Source organism: Ochotona curzoniae, unplaced genomic scaffold (assembly GCF_017591425.1).
Source record: "Ochotona curzoniae isolate NIBS_2020 unplaced genomic scaffold, NIBS_Ocur_1.0 scaffold_3208, whole genome shotgun sequence".
Lineage (NCBI taxonomy): Eukaryota > Metazoa > Chordata > Mammalia > Lagomorpha > Ochotonidae > Ochotona > Ochotona curzoniae.
Window position 1 is genome coordinate 52,766,598 of NW_024467106.1, and position 21,170 is coordinate 52,787,767.

Genomic DNA, 21,170 nt, shown 5'->3' on the forward strand with positions numbered 1-21,170 from the left:
AATCCATTTCCAGCTCACTGCTCACACACCTGGGAAGGCAGAGGAAGATCTGCCAAGTAACTGTGCATCTATTACCCAAGTAGGAAACGTGCAGAGTTCCAGGTTAGTGGTTTTGGCTGAGCCCTGCCCCGGAGTGAAGCAGAGGATAGAAGCTTTCTCCTTCTCTCTGTAATTTAACCATTGTTGGTCCCATGTTTGTCACCTATAAAATGCTAACAAGTATTTACTCTGGCTCACCAATTCCAATGGAATATTCCTGGGAGCTACTTTAATAAAGACACAGTGCCTTGCTCTATGAAGAACAAAATGTGGATGGCAGACTGAAAAACCAGGCCTGCATCATTGCTTCCAATGTTTATAATCCTTGACCATCAGTTATTTCCCACCTGCTCCCCTCGGCTTCGATGTCAGTCCAGAATAACTGCTACCAGAAGATACCTCCGGCCTCCTCCTTGAGCTCTCATGTTTATTACACGCATGCAGACCTTAACCCTAACTATGTGTAACATATAAGGCTACCTTCACCCCCCAAAAAAGCCACATGGTGTACCCAGAAGTTTCTGCTTCCAGCCTCAGACAAGCTCAGCTCCAGACGCTGTGGCCATTTGGGATGGTTGATGAAGCTCAGTCTCTCTCTCTCTTCCCCCCCAACTCTTCCCCTCCCCCACTCTTTCTCTCTGTTTCAAGTAACAACAAACAAATTGAAAAAAAAAGAAAGAAGACAGCAAAGTATGACAAAATTTACAAAAATTTACAAGAGACCTGTACAAGCATTTCACCAGAAGGAAAATTCACACAGTTGGCAGATACTAACAAAAAACAAGGTTATAATTTAAGGCCACAATATACTGCTAAATAGAACCAAGAGAATGGCTAATATTAAAATACTGACAATATGAAGCATAAGGAAGTATTTGGAACAAAGGGAACTGACAAGCATTGCTATACAAAAACCATAAATTGGAAAAAAGTATTCTTCTGAAGGACATCATGTGTACACTCTATGACCATTCGTATCTACCCAATAGTAATACATGCTCTATAACCTGAAAACACATGCACAACATACACACAAGCTTTGGGCCTACTAGCCCAAACTAGAAGCAACCAAAAGACCACCAGGGATGGAACAAATAAACTCTGGCCAATTCATACAACAGAATAAGGCACAGCCATGAAAACCAGTGAATTATAATTATGCACAATATAGATGCCACCTGAAATGAAATAATGTATGGCCAGCGTTGTGGTGTAGTGAGTTCATCTATTGCCCGCCATGCTGGCATCCCATATAGATGCCAGCTGAAGTCCCGGCTGCTACATTTGGATTGAGCTCCCTATTGATGGCCTAGGAAAGCAACAGTGGACAGCCTTGGAGCCCCAAACATGGGAGACCTGGAAAAGCTCCTGGATCCTGGCTTCAGATGGACTCAGCTCTAACCCTGTGGACATTTAGGAGTGAAGCAACAGACAGAATTCTCTCTCAGGCCCAGTACGGTAGGCAAGAAGCTAAAGTCCTCACCTTCCACACGCCAGGATATCATATGGGTGAGAGTTCATGTCACAGCTTCCCCACTTCCCATCCAACTCCCTGCTAGTGGCCTAGGAAGGAAGTCAAGGACAGCCCAAAGCCTTGGAACCCTGCACCCATGTGGGAGTCCCGGAAGAAGCTCTTGGCTCCTGGCTTCAGATCACCGCAGCTCCAGCTGTTGCAGCCGCTTGGGGACTGAATCAACGGACGGAAGACCTTCCTGTCTCTCCTTTCTGTATATGTGACTTTCCAATAAAAAAAAAAAAAAAATGAAATAAACCTTTAAGATTTAAAAAAAAAAAAAAAGGAATTCTCTGTCTTTCCTTTCTGTAAAATCTGCCTTTCAAATAATATAAATAAAATCTTTGAAAAAAAACTCAATGCAAAGAAAGTGTAACCAGATAACATATTTCACTGCCATTGAAGAATCTCAGGTGTTGGTTCAGTCAGCAGTGGCCTCGGTTGGAAAACACTAAACTAGAAATCATACCTGTGAGTCTTCACACTGCTTCTTGTCCTCTGAAGAAATACTGACCAAAGCACAACAGATGACTGAGTCTCAACTGTCTAAATGTACTAATAAAAAATTTTTCCTTTTTTTGTTTTAATCTATTTATTTTCATTGGAAAGGTAGACCAGATTTACGGGAAGGAAGAGAAATAGAGACCCTCCTTCCACTGGTTTACTCCCCAAATAGCCACAATGGCCAGAGCCGAGCTGACCCAAAGCCAAGAACCAAGAGCTTCTTCCAGGTTTCCCATGTGGGCGCAGGGTCCCAAGGCTTTGGGCCATCCTCTCTTGCTTTCCCAGACCATAAACAGGAAGTTGGGTGGGAAAGCAGAACAACTGAGACATGAACCAGTGCCCATATTGGACCCTGGCACTTACAATGTGAGGATTTAGCCATTCAGCCATTATGCCAGGCCCATAACAAATGATTCCTCACAAACTTCATTACCTCATCATATATGCTCCCATTAATATCTGCACCATAGATAGGTGCCACAAAAGTTAAATTCTTCCAATATTTGCGCTCCAAATCTTCATAATCCAAGTATCTTGGAGTGCAATATCTGTAAAAGATAAATTTTAGGACAAATCAGTGAAACAATTCTACGACCTTTCACACCAGTTTGATTTGAATTTCTTTCTAAACAAAATCTAATCTAAATGAAAACATTGGGGATACCTATATCGTATAATCTAATGAGTGATAGTTTCAAGTGCATTTATCATAAATACCTGCATACACTTAAAGTTCCTAAATTAACTATATATTTCATAGTTATTCTTTAAGATGTATTTTAGTTATTTATTTGAAAGATAGAGTTGAGGGGGAAAAGGCTGAGTGAAACACTGATCTTCCATCTACAGGCTCACTTAGCAAGTAGTCAGGCTACCCACATTTTATATTGGAGTACCCGAGTTGTGACATCTAACTCTGGCTCCTGACTATAGCTTCCTAGTAATGCAAACCTTGGGAGATGACAGTTATACCAAACACACGAGTTCCCGCCATACACAAAGAAGATCTGAACTGAACTCCTATCTCTGGCTTTAGTCCTTGTTCAGCCTGACATCAGAGGTATGTGACAAGTGAACTTCTCAAATAGAAAATAATTTCACATAAGATGCTTTCTCATTCCTAGATTCTTGCATCTTTATTATAATAATAATGGGGTAAGGAGACCTCTGCAGCAAGGAATGACAACATCCCTTACAGAGGGCCTTTGGGAGCAGTCCTGCCTCTGCTTTTGATCCAGCTTCCTGCTAATGCACATCAGGGGAGGGGGCAGGAGGTGACGGCTCAGGTACTTAGGTTTACATCACACACAAGGAAGCCAGTGAATGAATTCCAGACTCTGGGTGAACCCTGGTCAACACCTACCTGCCTCAAGCATGTGGGAAGGAGCCAATGTCTCGCTCTTTCTTTCTCACATCTCTCTTTTTTCCTTCCCTTTCTTTCTTTACTATTCAAATAAATGAAAGTAAACAAGTAGGTTTAAAGCATATTTAAGTGAGATCTCTTACACATCTGGAGTGGGAACACAACTTTTCAAGTATTTCAACACTATCCAGGAGACTTTACAAATGTGTGCCCTGGTCGTTAAAATACAACTAACATCACTGACTTGTGTAAGACATATTATCCATGATATTAACACAAGCTAATATTTAAAAACTAGTGATTTTTTTCTTTAAAGTGTTGAACAGTATACAAAGTAATATGCATACTATGCTTTTTGAGTAAAAAATACCTAACTGTATGCTAATAGGTCAGGAAGGATGTATTCTAAAGTACTGACAGCTTTTATTGATGTAGAAATTACAGAAAAGCATTTATATCTCTATTTTTTACATTTTTGAACAATATTCATGTTTTATGCCACCATTTTCTTATAAAGTATGAAAGTAATTGAGAAAACAATCAAAAAAATTTAAATGTAATTTACAGTCGTAGTAACCTTGAAAAGTACATTAAACATTTCAGATTATACAATCAATACCTGTATCAATTAGGCAAGGCATCCAAATGGGTTATCTTTCTAATAAGCAAGAACATTAAACTTCATTTGACAATTTCATATTGAAAATTAAGAACAATCTGACGGTCTACTCAGGACACTGCAACCTCACAGAGCAGATAAAAACGGAAAGGATGACCAAGAAAGAACCATAGCTTGACCTCATTTACCACTTCTATAGTGAGTGCCAGTAACACCAGGAATGCCAGCACCAGCTAAAGGTCGAAGTCACATGATACGGACAGGTGTAAATCCCTACTTAAGGAAAGCAGCACACATTACCTTTTCTTAGATCTTCTAAACAAGCAAACTACCTTACACCATGAAAATGGCACTGAATACCATAACGGAATCAATTTTTCAAAACCTGTAACTCTGATTTTACATTGTCCATTAAGGATAAACTACAAAATATTTGAATATTTGAAGTAAACTGATGAAAGCTAGAGCTGGGGCATAGTGGGTCGAGTCACGTCCTAGTTGTTCCACTCCTCACGCAGCTCAAGTTGCTCCATCCACATGGGAGACCCTAAGAACCTCTTGCACCCTGGCTCTGGACTGGCCCAACTCTGACCATTGCAGCCATGAGACAAGTGAAAAAGCCCATGGAAAATCTTTCTTTCATCACCATATTCTCTCTCTCGCTCTCTGCCTTTCAAGTAATAAATATTTTTAAGATTTATTTTTTTTTATTAGAAAGTCAGATATGCAAAGAGGACTCAGAAAAACAGAGGAAGATATTCTGTCCGCAGATTCACTCCCCAAGCAGCCGCAATAGCCAGAGCTCAGCCAATCCAAAGCCAGGAGCCTGGAGCTTCTTCTGGGTCTCCCACACAGATGTCAGGGTTCCCCAAAGCTTTGGGCCTTCCTCAACTGCTTTCCCAGGTCACAAGCAGGAAGCTGGGTGGAAGTGGGGCTGCCTGGATATGCACCGGCACACATACAAGAAGACTTTAGCCACTAAGCTACTGCACCGGGCCCCAAACAATAAATCTTTAAAAATTAAATGAATACTGCTTGCTTCAGCAGCACATATACTAAAATTGGAACTATACAGAGAAAATTAGCAAAAGAAATTAAATGAACACTAATTCTGACCTTGAAAACAGGAAACCATTTCAACTGGCTGGCACCTGATATTTACGAATCCTGCCAGAAAAGACCATCCCTAATGCAGGGTGAATTGCAACTGTTCTTCCAACCCACCAAATTGTTCAAAACTGGTAACAAAAGGGTCCAGCATGATGACTCAATTGGCTTATCCTCCGCTTCTGTGCACTGGGACCCCATAGGGGCACCGGTTCATGCCCTGGCTGCTCCACTTCCCATCCAGCCCCCCTGCTTATGGTCTGGAAAAGCAGTGTAGAATGCCCCAAGCCCTGCGAACTGCACCAACACGAAGACCCATAAGAAGATCTGGATCTTAGTTTCAGATTGGCTCAGGTCTGCACTTGCAGTCATTTGGGGACTAGACCAGCAAATAGATCTGTCTGTCTCTCCTCTGTGTAAATCTGCCTTTCCAATAAAAATAAGCAAATCTTTAGAGGGGGAAACTGAATCATTAAATTATTGTCTCTAAAACTTCCATGTCAAAATTTGACACTGCCTCAATGCCTAAATTTTAAAATACTCATGCATTATTTTTACAAGTGCTAAAACTATTTCTCAGTATCCTTCAGCAGCATCTACAAAATAAAACTCCTTCCTTTAGTAACAAACATCAATGCCTACTCTCCTCCCAGGAAACCACAGAGCACTTTGCACGGCCCCTGTGGTAGCTATGCTGATTGCCAAGGCTAATTTTGATAGGAAATGTAATCAAACTACTCTTAACATACAAACTATCCTGTGGAATATCAAAGTTATCAAAACTGAGGTTCTATTCAACCATCTAACTAGTAGATGATAACATAACAGTTTATACTTAGAAATAGGTAAAATTGTGCCCAGCACGATACCACAGTGGCTAAAGTCCTTGCCTTGTATATGCTGGGATATCATATGGGCACTGGTTCTCATCCCAGCAACCCCGCTTCCCATCCAGCTCCCTGCTGTGGCCTGGGAAAGCAGTCAAGGATGGCTCAAAGCCTTGGAACCCTGCACCTGTGTGGGAGATCCAGAAGAGGCTCCTGGCACCTGGCTTCAGATCGGCTCAGTTCTAGTCATTGTGGCCACTTGGGGAGTGAATCATCAGAAGATCTTCCTCTCTGTCTCTCCTTTCTATATATCTGCCTTTCCAATAAAAATAAATAAATCTTTCAAGAAAAGGTAAAATTGCTTGTACAACTGTTTGAATAACACTGTATTCATAAAAGAATGTTAAAGGTCTGGCTCTGTGACATACTGGGTATAGCCAGACCATACCTGCTATGCCAGCATCCCATATGGGCACCAAGAACCCTGGCTGCTCCACTTGCAATCCAGCTCCCTACCAAAACACCTCAGAAAGCAGTGCAAGGCAGCTCAAGCGAATGGGCATTTGTACAATGTGGCTGATTCAGAGCTCCTGGCTCTTGGTTCCTGGTTTCAGCCCACCGCTGAGACTGGACGGTATCTCTTTCTCTTTCTCTCTCTTCATCTCTCTCTCTTTCTGTGTTTGTGTGTTTCTCCCTTTCTCTGTGTCTTTCAAGTCAGTACTAATAAAAAGATAGCAAACAGTAATCTACTTACTTGCCACTGTTGGCCAACTGCCTGAACTCCTTCACGGTCATGGCTTTTTTCTGGATGTTGTATTGAGTGAACAATCCTGACTGCCCAGTTACCATCTGCTGAATCGGTGCTGGAATAAGCAAATTATCAATGTCATCATAGCACTTTCTTGGTTTCCATTCCTTAGGAGGAATCACCTAAAAGTAACATAATAAAATAAAAAATTATTCTGAAAATATTCCAACTAGCTAGTGCACAATTATATCCCAACATACTACAACAGAAGTTTTCTACGCATCTCCTCTTTAAAAAACAAGGAAACAAAAAAAATCATGGATATTCATAAAAAGAGAATAACTTTTTAAACAGCAAAATTTATTGAGTCTCACCCTATCAATTCTTGCATTAACTTAGTTTTTAATTAATATTAATTCAATTTTAAAGATAGAATTTAATGACACACTGAAAAAGCTCAAGTTCTAATAGTGAGAGACTACTTCAGCTGCAAATTCAAATTGGAACAATATGACATCAGAATTCACACTAAGTCATTCTGTTAACCTCTGAACAGAAGATAAAATTATGTTTACATAAATCATTGTTTCTCAAAAAAAGTTTGTCTTTATCAGAACTTATGTACACATCAAACTAGGCTGTTTATATGCAAAAAAATAAGAAAATATTTATTTAGTTAATATTATTTCCCATAAAAATCTTTCATGTAATACAGCAAATAGCACAATGCTATGCTAGTAAATGTTTAACAAGCAGCTTAAGGTGGGAGAGACGTTCATTTACAGCTTCTATCTATTCTGTTGGTATAACTTCTCTTGTAATGACCAATTTGAACTTAACCAATGACACCATTAAAGAAACATGACTGGGAACAGACATGCAGTATCAGTTATCAAATAGCAGGAAGAGGCGGTTCAATACGCCACTGCTTTCCCATAGTAGCTAAACATTTAACCACTAGCAATGAAAACATCTATAATACTAAGACCAAAAATCTATATTCATACAATTTAAGTGTCAAGAAATAGGTCAGGATTTAGTTTAAATGCTTTATCATTAGAAGTTATTTTAATTATTTAAATACAAGTTTTAAAACCTTTATTGGAAAACACAGGAGACACAGAGAAAACAGAACTCACAAATACATAGCTCTGTAAATGCGTGCAAAGCACACATAAGGATATCTGCTCCGTAAGGGCTGGAAGGACCATATCTCTAGAACCACAAGGTATCCTTCCCCAAAGATATCCCCATCTTACTCAAGTCATAATGCAACTATTTCCTTACTGGACTTTCAATTTTATACTTGTGAAAGAACCTCTTGTTTCTGAAACACATGAAAATGTAACCATACAGTACATATTCTCTGAGTTTCATCTTATATTTCACTCAATAACTTTGTAAGATTTGAATATATGATTGCTGTCAAACTTCACCAAATGGAGACTGACCAGAGATGAGTAACTGTTAATTTATATACAATTCAGTGACACAGTGGTTTACTTCAAATTCTTTTTGTAAAGCACTGAAGATGTGTATTTTACTGTCAACTTTTAGCAGCAACATAGAAATACTACACATTTTCTTTCTTTCAAGGTACGTTCTTTAAAGATCAGAATACAAACATCAACAGTATCTATTATTGAAAACACACACTTAATATCCTGCTCTCAAGGGATATGCCTAACATATGGGCTGTATGTACGCAGCCTTGTTCTTTACAAGATTATCTGATCTGGTGCACTTTTGTGCATTTGCTATTATTATCTCTTCCAGAACAAGAGGGAAAATAAGTAAAATTCTTCCCATGACTCTATGTAAAAAATGCTAAAAATTATTGGACAAAAAAAGCTCATTTTTTAATCAAACACATATTAAGATATAAGCACAGGACTGAATACATGAATGTCTGTAACTTTTGTCAGTTTTACACGCTGCTGGACTCAGGTGTGGTTTGTCATTGTAGTTCTAATTAACGTTATTGCATAATCCTGCCAGTAGCACAGGTGTATTCCATGGGCCTGCAGCTCCCTTGAGAAGGTCACTTCTGCTTTATCCTCTACAGTTACTAAACAGGCTATTCTAAAACCCTACCACAAGACATTCTATCAATCTCAGAGGAACACAGCATGTTTTACCACTTCAAGAAACAAAAGGACGAATAGGACAAAGGGTTGCATTCATAGCTTAGAGAAAGGGAGAGACATCCATCCCCAGCACTCTTACCCAGCCCACCCAAATAAAGCCTGACCCTAGCAAATTCATTGTAAAAATTGTATCAGTAGTTCTAAAATAACACTCTCTCCTAAAATAAAGAAGAATTTTTTTCTTTCTCCAAAATAATCTGAAAATGGTAAGGTTCGAAAAATCTTAGTGCAATTCTTGTCGGGGCAGGTGCTATAGCACAGTATGTAAAGCTGCTATATGGACGTTGATTCGATTCCCAACTTCTGATTCAGTTCCCTGTTAATGGCCTTGGAAAGCAGTGCAAGATGGTCCAAATGCTTGGCCCTGACCACTGCAGCAATTTGAAGTGTGACCCAGAGAATGGAAAGTGTTCTCTCTCCTCTCCTCTGCTCCTCTCTCTCTTCCCCTACCTCCCCCCTCCATTTTTCTCTCTGTAGCTCTACCTTTGAAGTAAAAATAATAAATTCTTACCAAAATAAACAAATAAATAAATAAACAAAAATAAACACCTTGAGACCGGCATGGCAGGAGAGCAGAATAAGAACTTGCTTGCCATGCCAGCAGGCCATATCCAAGTAAAATATCGAGTCCCAGCTGCCCCCACTTCTAATCCAGTTTCCTGCTAATGTGTCTGCAGAACAGAAAAGTATTTGGACCACGGCCACTCACTCAAGATACCCAGATGGAATTCAAGGTTGCTGACTTCAGCATGGCCCAGCCCATTAATTTAACTGTGTAGGGAGTCAACCAATAGATGGAAGCTCTTTCTCTTTCATCTGCTCTTGTTCTTGATCTCTCACACCCTCTCTGTCACCCTGTCAAACACATAAATAAACAAACAAAGCTAATTTTAAACCAGCAACCCTTAGCTTCTTTTTGATGGTAGAGAAAGAAAGAGGCATCATCAGCTGGTTCACTACCCAAATGCCTACAACGCCCAGGACTAGGCTGGGGCCAAAGCCAGAAGATGGACATTCAGCGGGTCTCCCACTTTGGGGGGGGGGGGGGCAGGATGTCCCAACTTGAGTTATCATCACCTGCTGACTTCCAGGGTCTGCATTAATAAGAAGCTGTAGTCAGGTATCAGAGGTAGGTATAGAATCCAGGTTGCCCAATATGGAATGTGGACATCTAAGCTGCTAAAGCATCCAAATACATACATGTCCTTAACTTCTCACACAAAGAACATCTCACCAGACAAATGCATTATAAGTGTTTACTTTCCTTTCGTTTCTCCTCATCTCTCCTCTGCCCCATTTTTATCATTCACACTCACCTAATTAACTGTTATTATGCTTAACCCCTTTACATCTTAAACCTTTTCTATGAAGGACTTGACCCGATACAAGACAAAATGACAGATTCAAAGGGACAAGACCAGAAACAGCCAAGAACTGGGGTGCAGGCAGCATCAGGGGCAGATGGGATCTGAAAGCCTATCCCTACAGTTCTGTAAAGTCTCTCCTAACAACTGCTTTCCAGGCAACTTAACCTTCACAGAACAAATTGACATTCCAAAGAAGGCCCTTCAAACAGGGACTGTTGAGCAGTTTGCTCCCCAAGACACAGGATTTCTGTGATAATGCAGACAAGTCTATAGAAACACATATTATAAACTTAAGTGCAATAAAATATATTCTTCCAAGGAAAAGTTCTAAGACAAAACAGATTTCTATTATATCTCAAATTATGTTCAAAGCATGAATCGTACAATCTCTCTTTCAAAGCACCAACTGAGATTCTGTGAGTCTAATCATGCAATTTGGGTTTTAGTGACCTGCCTAAGATCCTGAACATTCATAGTAATACCTACATTTCGTAATTCACATCACCACTTTCTAACAATATTATCTAGAACCTAGAAAAACAAGAATAGACAGGGGCTAGCACCATGGCTCAACAGGATCATACCCCTCCCTGTGGTACTGGCATCCTATATAAGCGCTGGTTCATATCCCGCTATTCCACTTCCCATCCAGTTCCTTGCACACCACCACTGTATCTTCCTTTCCCAGTTTATAGCTATCACTGCACTTGGAATAAGACCTGTAAGGCCTTCTCATGGCCACACAAGCCTGAAAACATCTGAGCTCTATCCTTGCCTCATTTACAACTCTCCTCCCTGTCCTATGTCCCAACTGCTCTAATTACCTTTCTATTCCTCCCCTAACTTCCAAAGTTAACCTCCATGCTCTTGGATTTGCTTTTTTTCCGTCTCCACACCTTAAATGCAATGATATCCTCACCCTAAGATACTAGCACTGGAATGTAAGTTCGTGGAGTCAGGAACTTGGTCGGTCCTATCCCCACTACCTCCACTTGCACAAACACCCTAGCACCTGGCCTGGTTTCTAGCATACAGTAGACATCGCTATTCTTCATCAGCCAATAACCGAAAAGAAAATAGGCAAATCTACAGAGAAAAAAAAACTGGACTTGTGGTTACCTAGGGATGGGGTGCATAGTAAAGAATGGGATAAGGAGTTTCTAATAAATGAGGATGCAGTTTCTACTGAGAGTGAGGGAATTCAATAGAGTAGTGACACAACAGTGTGAATAAACTAGAAATCATTGTTACATAATTAAATACTTTAAAAGAGGATATTATGTGATATGTAAATTATACATTGACAAATGTATATATTTTTAAAAGAAAATGAAAAACACAGGAGAAGCAAAAATTGCAAGGGAGAAAAGAACACTTAAGGTAGTGGTTAAGATTCAGGCAAATCACTATACTGTATGGAAAATATGAAAACTGAATAACCCCACATATGGACCCATTTGGTTTCCACGAACCAGCCATCTTTTTTTTTTTTTGTCTCAGGAAGGAAGGAAGAAGAAGGAAGGAAGGAAGGAAGGAAAATAGAGGGAAAAGAGAGTGAGAAACAGAAAAAGCTTTAGAACACAACTAAGCCATAGAAGAAACATAAGATCATTATCTTTAAGAAATGAATTGCTCCACATACATTAACTAGAACAAAGATACCAACTATCTTCCTTTGAAAGAAACAATGTCCCACCTCGTGAAGCCTAAAAGTATAATTTAAAGGCCAAGTAACTGTTCCTTCATGTAAAGGAAAATCACCTTAGCAAGACCTGCTCGATGCGCTCCTTTGGACTCCATGTACGCGAGGTATTTGTTGAACTCCCGGAACTCTGCCATGGAGGGTCGGAAGACCATTATCTTACAGCTGGGGTTCAGAGGACTCTCTTCCTCAGCCACCTCCATGATGGCTGGGACAGTCTCTGCAGAGAAGACAATTTGATCATCGACACTGAATTACTGGGTGCTCAAGGTCAGCAGTTATTTCTCCCAAATAGCTTATGAGGCTCCCTTCGGGAACTCCTTTTTGAGTTACTTACCGTCACTTTCCACAATTTTTAGGGACATCTTTTCACCTCTCCTAGGAGCCTGAAACACCAATAGCCTTTATACCCCTCTACCTGTGAAGCTTCTATTCCTGGCACAAATTCATCAACCTTTACTATGGACGCCTAAGAATCAGAGGAAATGGAACTTTGCAAGTTCACAACAGATGTTGCTTTAGTGTAGCAGTTCCAAAAAGCAATTCCCTCTCATACACAACACCTGCAGAGGTCTAATCTAAGTGAAGAGGGTGTTCAACATCCTTCAGACACAGTGTACTCAGGTGTGCTTTCAGCTGGTCATAATAGGTAGGCCATAACTTACAAACCATCTAGCAGAGCCTCCAGATCCCAGGCTGACATACTCAAGACATAGAAAGAGAGATTTGTCCTCACCATACAAGTTCACATCTACAGGCTGAATAGTCCTCAATGCAAAAACATACACCTGAAATACCCAATAATACCATCTGGGTGCATCGGAACTCATTTTCCCAGAAAAAGGCAGAGGTAAGACTTCTTAAAAGGTGGAGGAATTAGAAGACAGCATTTCAGAATGGGAAATATTTGGAAATACTGTCAGAATGGAGAGGAACTTCATGCATCTGGAGCTCAGAGCAGAGATTATAGGAAAACAAAGTAGAAAAGCAAACAGCATGTTTTGCTTTGAAAACACAGACCTAACTAAGTGTGCTGCCAGTGAACAGGAAGAGTCCTGCACCATTCACTGCACACAGAGGGAAGACAAAGATGAGTGGGAAGTGCTGGAATGACTGCCTCAGGAAGGACTCCCAACCAAAATACTTCCAGATTGAGTAACAGAACCTGACGACTAACAGCCCAAACAGAAACCCACTTGGAACAGTTTTCCTTTCTATGTTTTTCTAAAAAACCATTTAAATTTTAGGACGCAAAGAAAAGCTGAGACCTAAAGGATGGAGTAAGAGGAGGAAAACATGTGACGGGATAATAAGAGGTTAAAACAGATCAAGGGCAAAAACAAAGCAAAACAAATCTAAAGCTACAAGCAGGGATATGATGATCACTCATTTAGAGAAAGTTTATTGGCCAGTGCTTTGTTCTTGTGGGTAATATCACCACCTGCAGCACAGGCCCAGCTGCTCCACTTCCCAGCCAGCTCCCTGCTAATGGCCTGGGAAAGCCCAGGACGGCCCAAGTGTTTGGGCCCTGCATTCATATGTGAGGCCCAAAGTTCCAGGCTCCTGGTTTTCCACCAGCCCAGCCTCTTCAGTCATTCCAGGAATGAACCAGCAGATGTAAGATCTTCTCTGTCTACCCTTCTCTGTGATTCTGCCTTTCAAGTAAAAACAAGTATCTTAACGCAAAAACACATAAACAAAAACAAAAGCTTAAATGACCATCTAGCTCCCAATGTACATGAGAGGAGCTATGAAGAACATAAAAACGAAACAAAACAAAAATCAAAGCCTGCAATGTTTTATGAATTTATAAACCAAAGGAGCAAACACTCTGCCAGATAAATTTTCATTCTGTAAACACGCTCCTTTAGAAGCAGCCACTTCTGGTACTGCCACAACTCCCACGGCCTCAGCCACCAGCAGCTACGCTGTCCGGCTGCTCTTGGGATCCCTAAAGGATTGCTTCCAGGACTTGTGAACTCAAGTCTCTTAAAATCTTTCAAATAAAAATGACAAAGTATTTACATATGACCTATGCCTCTCCTTTCCACACTTCAAATCATCTCTCAATACCCAACACAATGCAGACGCTAGGTAAACACACACTAACTATATTGTTTGGGGAACAATAACAGAAAAATATAAAGCCTATAAAATGCAGTCTAGCATTTTTGCGGGGTTTTTTCCCCCCAAAATTTTCCCTCCCTGGTTATGAATGCATGGATGCAGAAGCTGCAGTTACAGAGGGCAGCTGTAATCACTGTGGGTGCTTCTCAAAACAAGGGAAGCTCTTGATGTCCTCATAAAAAAAAGCATCCCTTTCCTTCGCCCGCTGCCCTCACCTTGACAGTTCCTGCCCACCCCTCAGATTCTCACCCTCCCGCAGGGACCTGGGTGACCATCCCAGTGTTCCCACCTTCCTCTGCGTTCCTCATTACAGCACGTTGTCATCCTAAGAGCTGACACTTCCAACCACACACCAATCAGCTTCTCAAGAGAAAGACACGTTCACAATCTCTAGGTTCTGCCATAAATTCCAGCCCCAGCCTATCTCAACTGTATCCGCTTCAAAAGTTAGTTGCCAGCTGAACAAAAGAAAAGCTCCCAATGTTAAAACATTCATATAAAACAAGCCACATTAGAAAAAGCATTGGTCTACGGCCATGCCTCCCTGAACGCGCCCAATCTCGTCTGATCTCAGAAGCTAAGCAGGGTCGGGCCTGGTTAGTACTTGGATGGGAGAAAAAGCATTGGTTCCAAACAGAAAAGTTACTTAGAGCGGTGGGCACTGCAGTACAGCAGTCCTAGACACTGCTTAGGACACTGACATCCCACATCAGAGTGCCAGTTCAAGTCCCATGAGCTCTGCTTCTGATCCAGCTCCTTGCTAATACAGCTAGGAAAATAGCATACAACAGCTCAAGTGCTTGGGCCCCTGCCACCCATGCAGGAAACACAGATGTGGTAAGTTTCTAGATTCAAGTACAGCCACTGGGGAGTGAACCAGCAGATGGAAGTTGTCTGTTTCTTTCCCTCCTCTGCCCCTTCCCCCACTGTCATTCTAACCTTTAACTCGTAAAGAATATCAAAAATTGGGCCCGTGCAGCGTGGCCTAGTGGCTAAAGTCCTTGCCTTGGATGTGCCTGGATCCCATATGGGTGTCAGTTCGTGTCCCAGAGGCCCCGATTCCCATCCAGCTCCCTGCCTGTGGCCTGAGAAAGCAGTCAAGGACAGCGCAAAGACTTGAGACCCTGTACCCGCATGGAAGACCTGGAAGACGCTCTGGGCTTCAAATAGGTGCAGCTCCAGCCTCTGTGGCCGCTTGGGGAGTAAATCAATGGACAGAAGATCTTTCTCTCTGTATATCTGACTTTTCAATAAAAATAAAATAAATCTTAGGGCAAAAATTTCAAAACCTGAGTAGTGAGCAGAGATAAGAAGCACACAGGTAACCTCTCCCAACACATTGGTTACACCAGAGCAGTTTCATTTCCTCCAGCCATTGAGTGCCCAGAATATCCCTCAGGGTAGAGAAAGAAGCCACTAGAGAACAAACTGGAAATCCAGATAACCACGCAGTGAAGTTACTGGATGCCTAGGTGCTGAGCAGGCATCCACTAGGAAAGAAAAAAGTCCTAATACTGAATAGGAAGGGCTATGAGGAGAGGGCTAAGGTGACTGCAGAAGGTGGCTACGGAGGAAGGCAAATGAAAGAAAAACAGAGAACTGAAGGAGGAATTAATTACACAGAAATCTGGAAGAAGCTCATTTCAGGCTGCTGCAACAGCTCTGGCTCTCCAAGGAGTAGCAAAGCAGCAGGGCTGCGTGATGGCAGAGCAAGCTAAGCCACTGCTTTCCACACAAGTCTCAGCTGCTCTGCTTCCATTCCAACCTCCTGTTAAGCTACCTGGGAAAGTAACAAATGATATCCCCAGTTCTTGTTTCCCTGCCACGAGTGGCAGATCTGGAAGGAGTTCCTGGATCCTGGCTTCAGTCTGACCTAACTCCGACACACACACTCTCCCTACAACCCTCACTACTGCATTCCATCCCTCTCTCCCTATGTCTCTACCTTTCAAACAAGCAAATGATTCTTAAAAGGAATAGAAATGATCTAAGTGTAGATGGAACTCAGTATCCAAAAAGAAGGGTGAGAAATGTGTACCCAAAAGGGAGGAGAAATCTCATCTGTTTAGTTCTTGCTACTCAGACATCCACTTCTGTTCAAGGAAATGACAATACTCTCTGAGCTACATCTTCCAGAGAATTTCAAACGGAGTTCGAAGCAAAGTGTTAAGTGGTACCATGCTTTTCCTGTTTGGCTGCCGCATACAAAAAAGGTCAAGGACAGAAGCGGGGAGATGAGCAAAGAGGCAATTTACACTAAGCCAGGAAGATCAAATAGCCACAGCTGGACCTAAAGCAAGCAGTGACAAGCGGTCAGCCAGCAGATACTCTGAGCAAAGTATCTTGACAAGGGGCAGGTGCTATGGCATAGCCACCTGAAGAACCACCTGAAGTGCCAAATGCAATACGGGAAATCCAAATCCAGTGTGGGAAAGGGATTGAGTCCCAGTATCTCCATTTCTGATCCAGCTCCCTGCTAATGCGCCTAGGAAAGCAGCAGAAGATGGCCCCAGTCCTGGACCCCTGCACCCATGTAGAAGACTCCTGACTTCAGACTGCGCCAGCTATGGCCACTACAACGATTTGAGGTGTGAACCAGCACTCTCACACACATTATGTGTAGCACTAACTAAAAAAAAAAAAAATCCTGACAAAAGTAAATGAAACAGATTTCAGCATTTCCCATCCAAACAATGGGCCTCACAAGAACTGAGGCACAAACACTATTAAGATATAAAGACAATCAATAGTAATTAGAGTTGACATAGTTTGCTAACTGATCTAGGAAATAAACTTCACCCCTTCCTAGCATTACCATTCCTTTGACTACACAAAAGGAATTCACCTACAAACCCCACGGATATAAAACGGTCAGTTAGGTGCTATGGGTTTTAATTAAGTGCTTGGGTTTCAGGTCTTTTTCAATCCATAAAATTAATATTATCGTTAAATATAAAAGATTAAAGTACCTAAATTTTAACTTTAACCATACCACCTAGATTTTTGTCAATTTGCCGGGGAAAAAAGGATTAATGTTCAATTTCGTTTCTTGACCTTTCAGTGATCTTGATCATCTTTGGAAACCTAGAACCACTTTTTTTTCTTCTTCAATTATTTATATTACTTACCCTTAAAAGTTAGTTCATAAATTTTCTGTTCCTCAGGGCCAGCACTATGGTCTATCAGTTAAGCCAACACCTGTAACTCCAGCCACCTGGTGCCAATTAGATGTCTGTCTCCCTGTCTCTGTAGCTGTCTTTAAAATCAATAAAAATAAATCTTACCAAAAAATTCTGTTGCTAATTCACATTTATCCTCCTAAAACACAATCATGCTACTCCAATTATACTCCCAGTTCCTTTGTTTCTTACCTATTTTTTTTTAACAAAAGAAACTAAGTTATAATGGTCTTGCAGTAATTTGTTGTATAGAAAATGACTGTTGTTATATTTTCCAGGAGCCACCACTGTGATTTTCAGGTGATGCAATACTCACTTTTAAAGGCTACACTGCACCTCTTTAGAGAGTGAATCCCTAAAGTAAATGGCAGCAGAAGCTCTGGTGGGGACTTCACTGTGTTACAGAGACACAGCTGGCCATCAATGGTCTCGACAACAAAGAATGTTATTTTTATTACATAGCCTGATAATTTTTTTAACAAGCTAAAAATCTTTTCCACTTAAGAAAAGTCCTGCATTAACTCCCCTAATTCCCTCAGTCTTCATTTCTGAATATTTTTACCTGTTTTACATCTGTTCTATTCTACCTTTATTTCTTCATGAAAGACACCAAAGCGGAGGCTTCCCTGACAAATGCAAAATACTATCCAATAATGATTTCCATGTGTACAACTGTACTGCTAGTTTATGCTTCCCAATTTAAAGCAAATTCTGCGATTGCTCTCTTAATGGGAGTTTCTCGAACAGAATCACTTCTCTTCTCGGCCTTTTGGCTAAGATCAAGTGTAGATTCTCCAACAGAGCTGGCCAAAGAACTGATCTGCGCTGCTGACTGCCTCTGAAGAAAGCACGTCAGGCTGACCGTAAAGCACAGCCCCCTGGGAGACGCAGCACTCACTCACTCAGATGGTGCTTTGGGTTAGAACAAGAAAAGAACCAAGGCTCACCAAGCCTCTATGCTAGTGTTGGAACACTGCGCTCGTCCCATAACAAGACTCCAGCTTTCACTCAACCTTCCTTTCCTACAATGATATTACGAATTTCATATCATCTCATATCATAAATATTATAAAAAGAAACTAAGCATACAAAGCTATTCAATGGTGACAGTTGAGTCTGACCCTCCAGTCCCAATGGTGAAGCTCACCGAATTTGCTTGCATGGTGTGCCAAGCAAGTTTCTGCCTTACTGATGCTCTGGTTAAATGTTATAGGTTGATCAGCATCCCTCAAAGAGATAAGCTGAAACCTCATCCTCAATACTTTGTGAGTGTGATCTTATTTGGAAAGAGGGTCTTTGCAAATATAATCAAGTTAAGTTAGCTAGGGTGGCTGTAACTGAATGCCAGGTGTCCTTTCCAGAATAAACAGAAATGGAGGGAAAAGAACTCCATGGAGCTCGAGGCAGAGGCTGGAGTCATGCAGCTACAAGCCATGAAATGCCAAGGGTTGCTGCAAAGTACGAGAAGCTAAGGGAAAAGCATTTTCATTGGCCTGCTGACTCCTTGATTCTGGCCTTTTAGCCTCCAGAACTGTGAGAGAAAACCTTTCTCTGGTTTTAAGTCATCCAACCTCGTAAGCAATTTGCTGCAGCAGCCCTAGTAAACTACACAGGCAACAAAGAGGAACAAGGTCTCTAAACAGTCCCAGCTTTATCAAGAGTGAAGTTCGGGCCCGGCGCAGTGGCCTAGCTGCTAAAGTCCTCGCCTTGAATGTGCCAGGATCCCATATGGGCGCCAGTTCTAATCCCGGCAGCTCCACTTCCCATCCAGCTCCCTGCTTGTGGCCTGGGAAAGCAGTCGAGGATGGTCCAAAGCCTTGGGACCCTGGACACCCATGCAGGAGACCCAGAAAAAGTTCCTGGATCCTGGCTTTTAGATCGGCATAGCATCGGCCGTTGTGCTCACTTGGGGACGGAAGATCTTCCTCTCTGTATATCTGACTTTCCAATAAATAAATAAATCTTTAAAAAAAGAAAAAAAGAGTGAAGTTCATAATAACCTGACCCTCCATCTAACCTTATCTTTCTCAAATATTTCTCCACATGGAAGTTCAACGGGAGTGACAGATCACTCCCAAAAACTCTACACTAGACAAGAGTACACAGCTCCAGGTACTGAATCACAGCAGGGTCTTAAAGGCTGTCCTAGTCTACCATCCCAGGATAACACAAGCCTGAACCTAAGTAAGAAAGCAACACAGCACAACCAAGCTCATGGCCAAAGGATCTCTCTTGCCTGGCTTTGCTTCTATATTCTTGGTCCCATTCAGAATGCCACTCCATCTTGCTCTGCTGACCTGTACAAACCAAGGACAGGAAGGAGAAAAGGGAATTCAGAGAGCTCATTCTGAGACAGAAGAGTCAAAGCAACAAGTGAATCTGTACAGAAGTTTCTTTTACTTCAGCTGAGATATTCTAGGCCGGGTCCCAGTGGGAAGGTTCCTAAGGACAAATGAATGAAGTCAGCAAAATCTCTCCACCCATCTACATCAGCCAACTCACAATCTCAAATCACGTCCCTTTGACACCTTGACAGATGGGAACAAACTAAAGTCACCTTTCTAGGCAAACTGCAGAAGGCTTTCCCTTCTCTTATTCACTAAGGATCTGACATGCTTAACAATTATGTAGAATTTAGAATGTCATTTCCCATTTCTTTTAAAAAAAATACACTGATTTACTTTTAGTTGAAAGGCAAATCTACAGAGAAAGATAAAAGGAGGGGAAAGATTTTCGATCTGCTGGTTCACTTCCCAAATAGCCACAGTTGCCAGAGTTGAGCTGATTTGAAACCAGGAACCAGGAGCCAGAAGCTTCTTCCAGATCTCCCATGTGGCCACAGGGTCCCAAGGACTTCAGCCATCCTCCGCTGTTTTCCCAGGCAGTAAGCAGAGAGCTGGACAGGAAGTGGAGCAGCCTGGACTCCAGCAAGCACCCATTTGTGATGCAAGCACTGAAAGGTGGAAGATTAGCCTGTTGAGAATCACCTTGTAGAATGTCATTTCTTCAGAATGAGAATGACATCCCAGGACAAACAGGCATGCACACATATTCTTGGCTCTACCTGGCATGAAATATTTTTTCCTGGATTTGCCTAGATCTTGATATCCTAACTTTTCATACAGGACAGATGACCAAGATCAATTTTTTAAAATTACCAATAAAACAATAACAGAAAAAGCAAAGGCTCTGAGTGTGTGTGTGTGTGTGTGTGTGTGTGTGTGTGTACACACAGTAGCTCTACACACACCTGGAACTGTGGAATCACATAAACTTAAACAATCTAAAAGTTAAACTAAAAAGCGGGGAGGCCTATTCCACCAGTGACAGCACCTGGCCTCTGCTGGTGAAAGCACCTAGCTTTAACCTGCTTGAGCGGGCTCCTGGAGGCCTGGAGATGTAGGCTTACAGGGGCCTAGGGGATGATGCCAGCAGGGGCATGTGGAGACCTATGGTCTCCTGCCTGGGCAGGTGGAGAGAGCATGGGGATTTCCACTTGTGCTTGATAAAGGATGAGATGGTGGGGGATGGGAAAGCCGTAGGTTAGCATGCTGGTGGGTGTGGCAGTGGACTGGGCTTTGGGAACTGTGAACGTGCTTGGATATTGGGTGGGTGGAGGGATAGGGGCCCAGGCCAGCATGTGTTGTCAGCATGGTACCCCACGAGAAACACGGGCTTGGGAAGACTGGGCTGGGGAACCCATGCGCTCCTGGGCACAGGGGAAGTGGATTGGTCAGGGAAGGGGAAAAGGGGATGTATGGGAGGAAGGACAGTTGAGGGAGTATGTTGCAGGTGACAAGTGACTTTTAGGGGATTTCCACTGACAAGGCTACTGTACTTGCAGGTAAAAGAGCGGGACAAGACTGAGCGGGATTGAAGGGAGGAAGTCAACTACCTTTCTGGGTAAGATCGATGCACCTGCCTACTT

General features: G+C 41.9%; 1 protein-coding gene across 3 annotated transcripts in view; it reads right to left on the bottom strand.

Annotated features, from left to right (window-relative positions):
- The window catches only part of KDM4C (lysine demethylase 4C), a 281,603-nt gene that overhangs the window by 245,468 nt on the left and 14,965 nt on the right, over positions 1-21,170 (bottom strand). For all 3 annotated transcript variants that reach the window (XM_040963735.1, XM_040963734.1, XM_040963733.1), the window contains exons 2-4: positions 11,996-12,156; positions 6,727-6,902; positions 2,490-2,604 (exon numbers count right to left, since the gene is read on the bottom strand). In XM_040963735.1, the coding sequence (XP_040819669.1) occupies positions 2,490-2,604; positions 6,727-6,902; positions 11,996-12,139 (435 nt within the window). In that variant the 5' untranslated portion in view covers positions 12,140-12,156. The remainder of the gene's footprint in view (positions 1-2,489; positions 2,605-6,726; positions 6,903-11,995; positions 12,157-21,170) is intronic.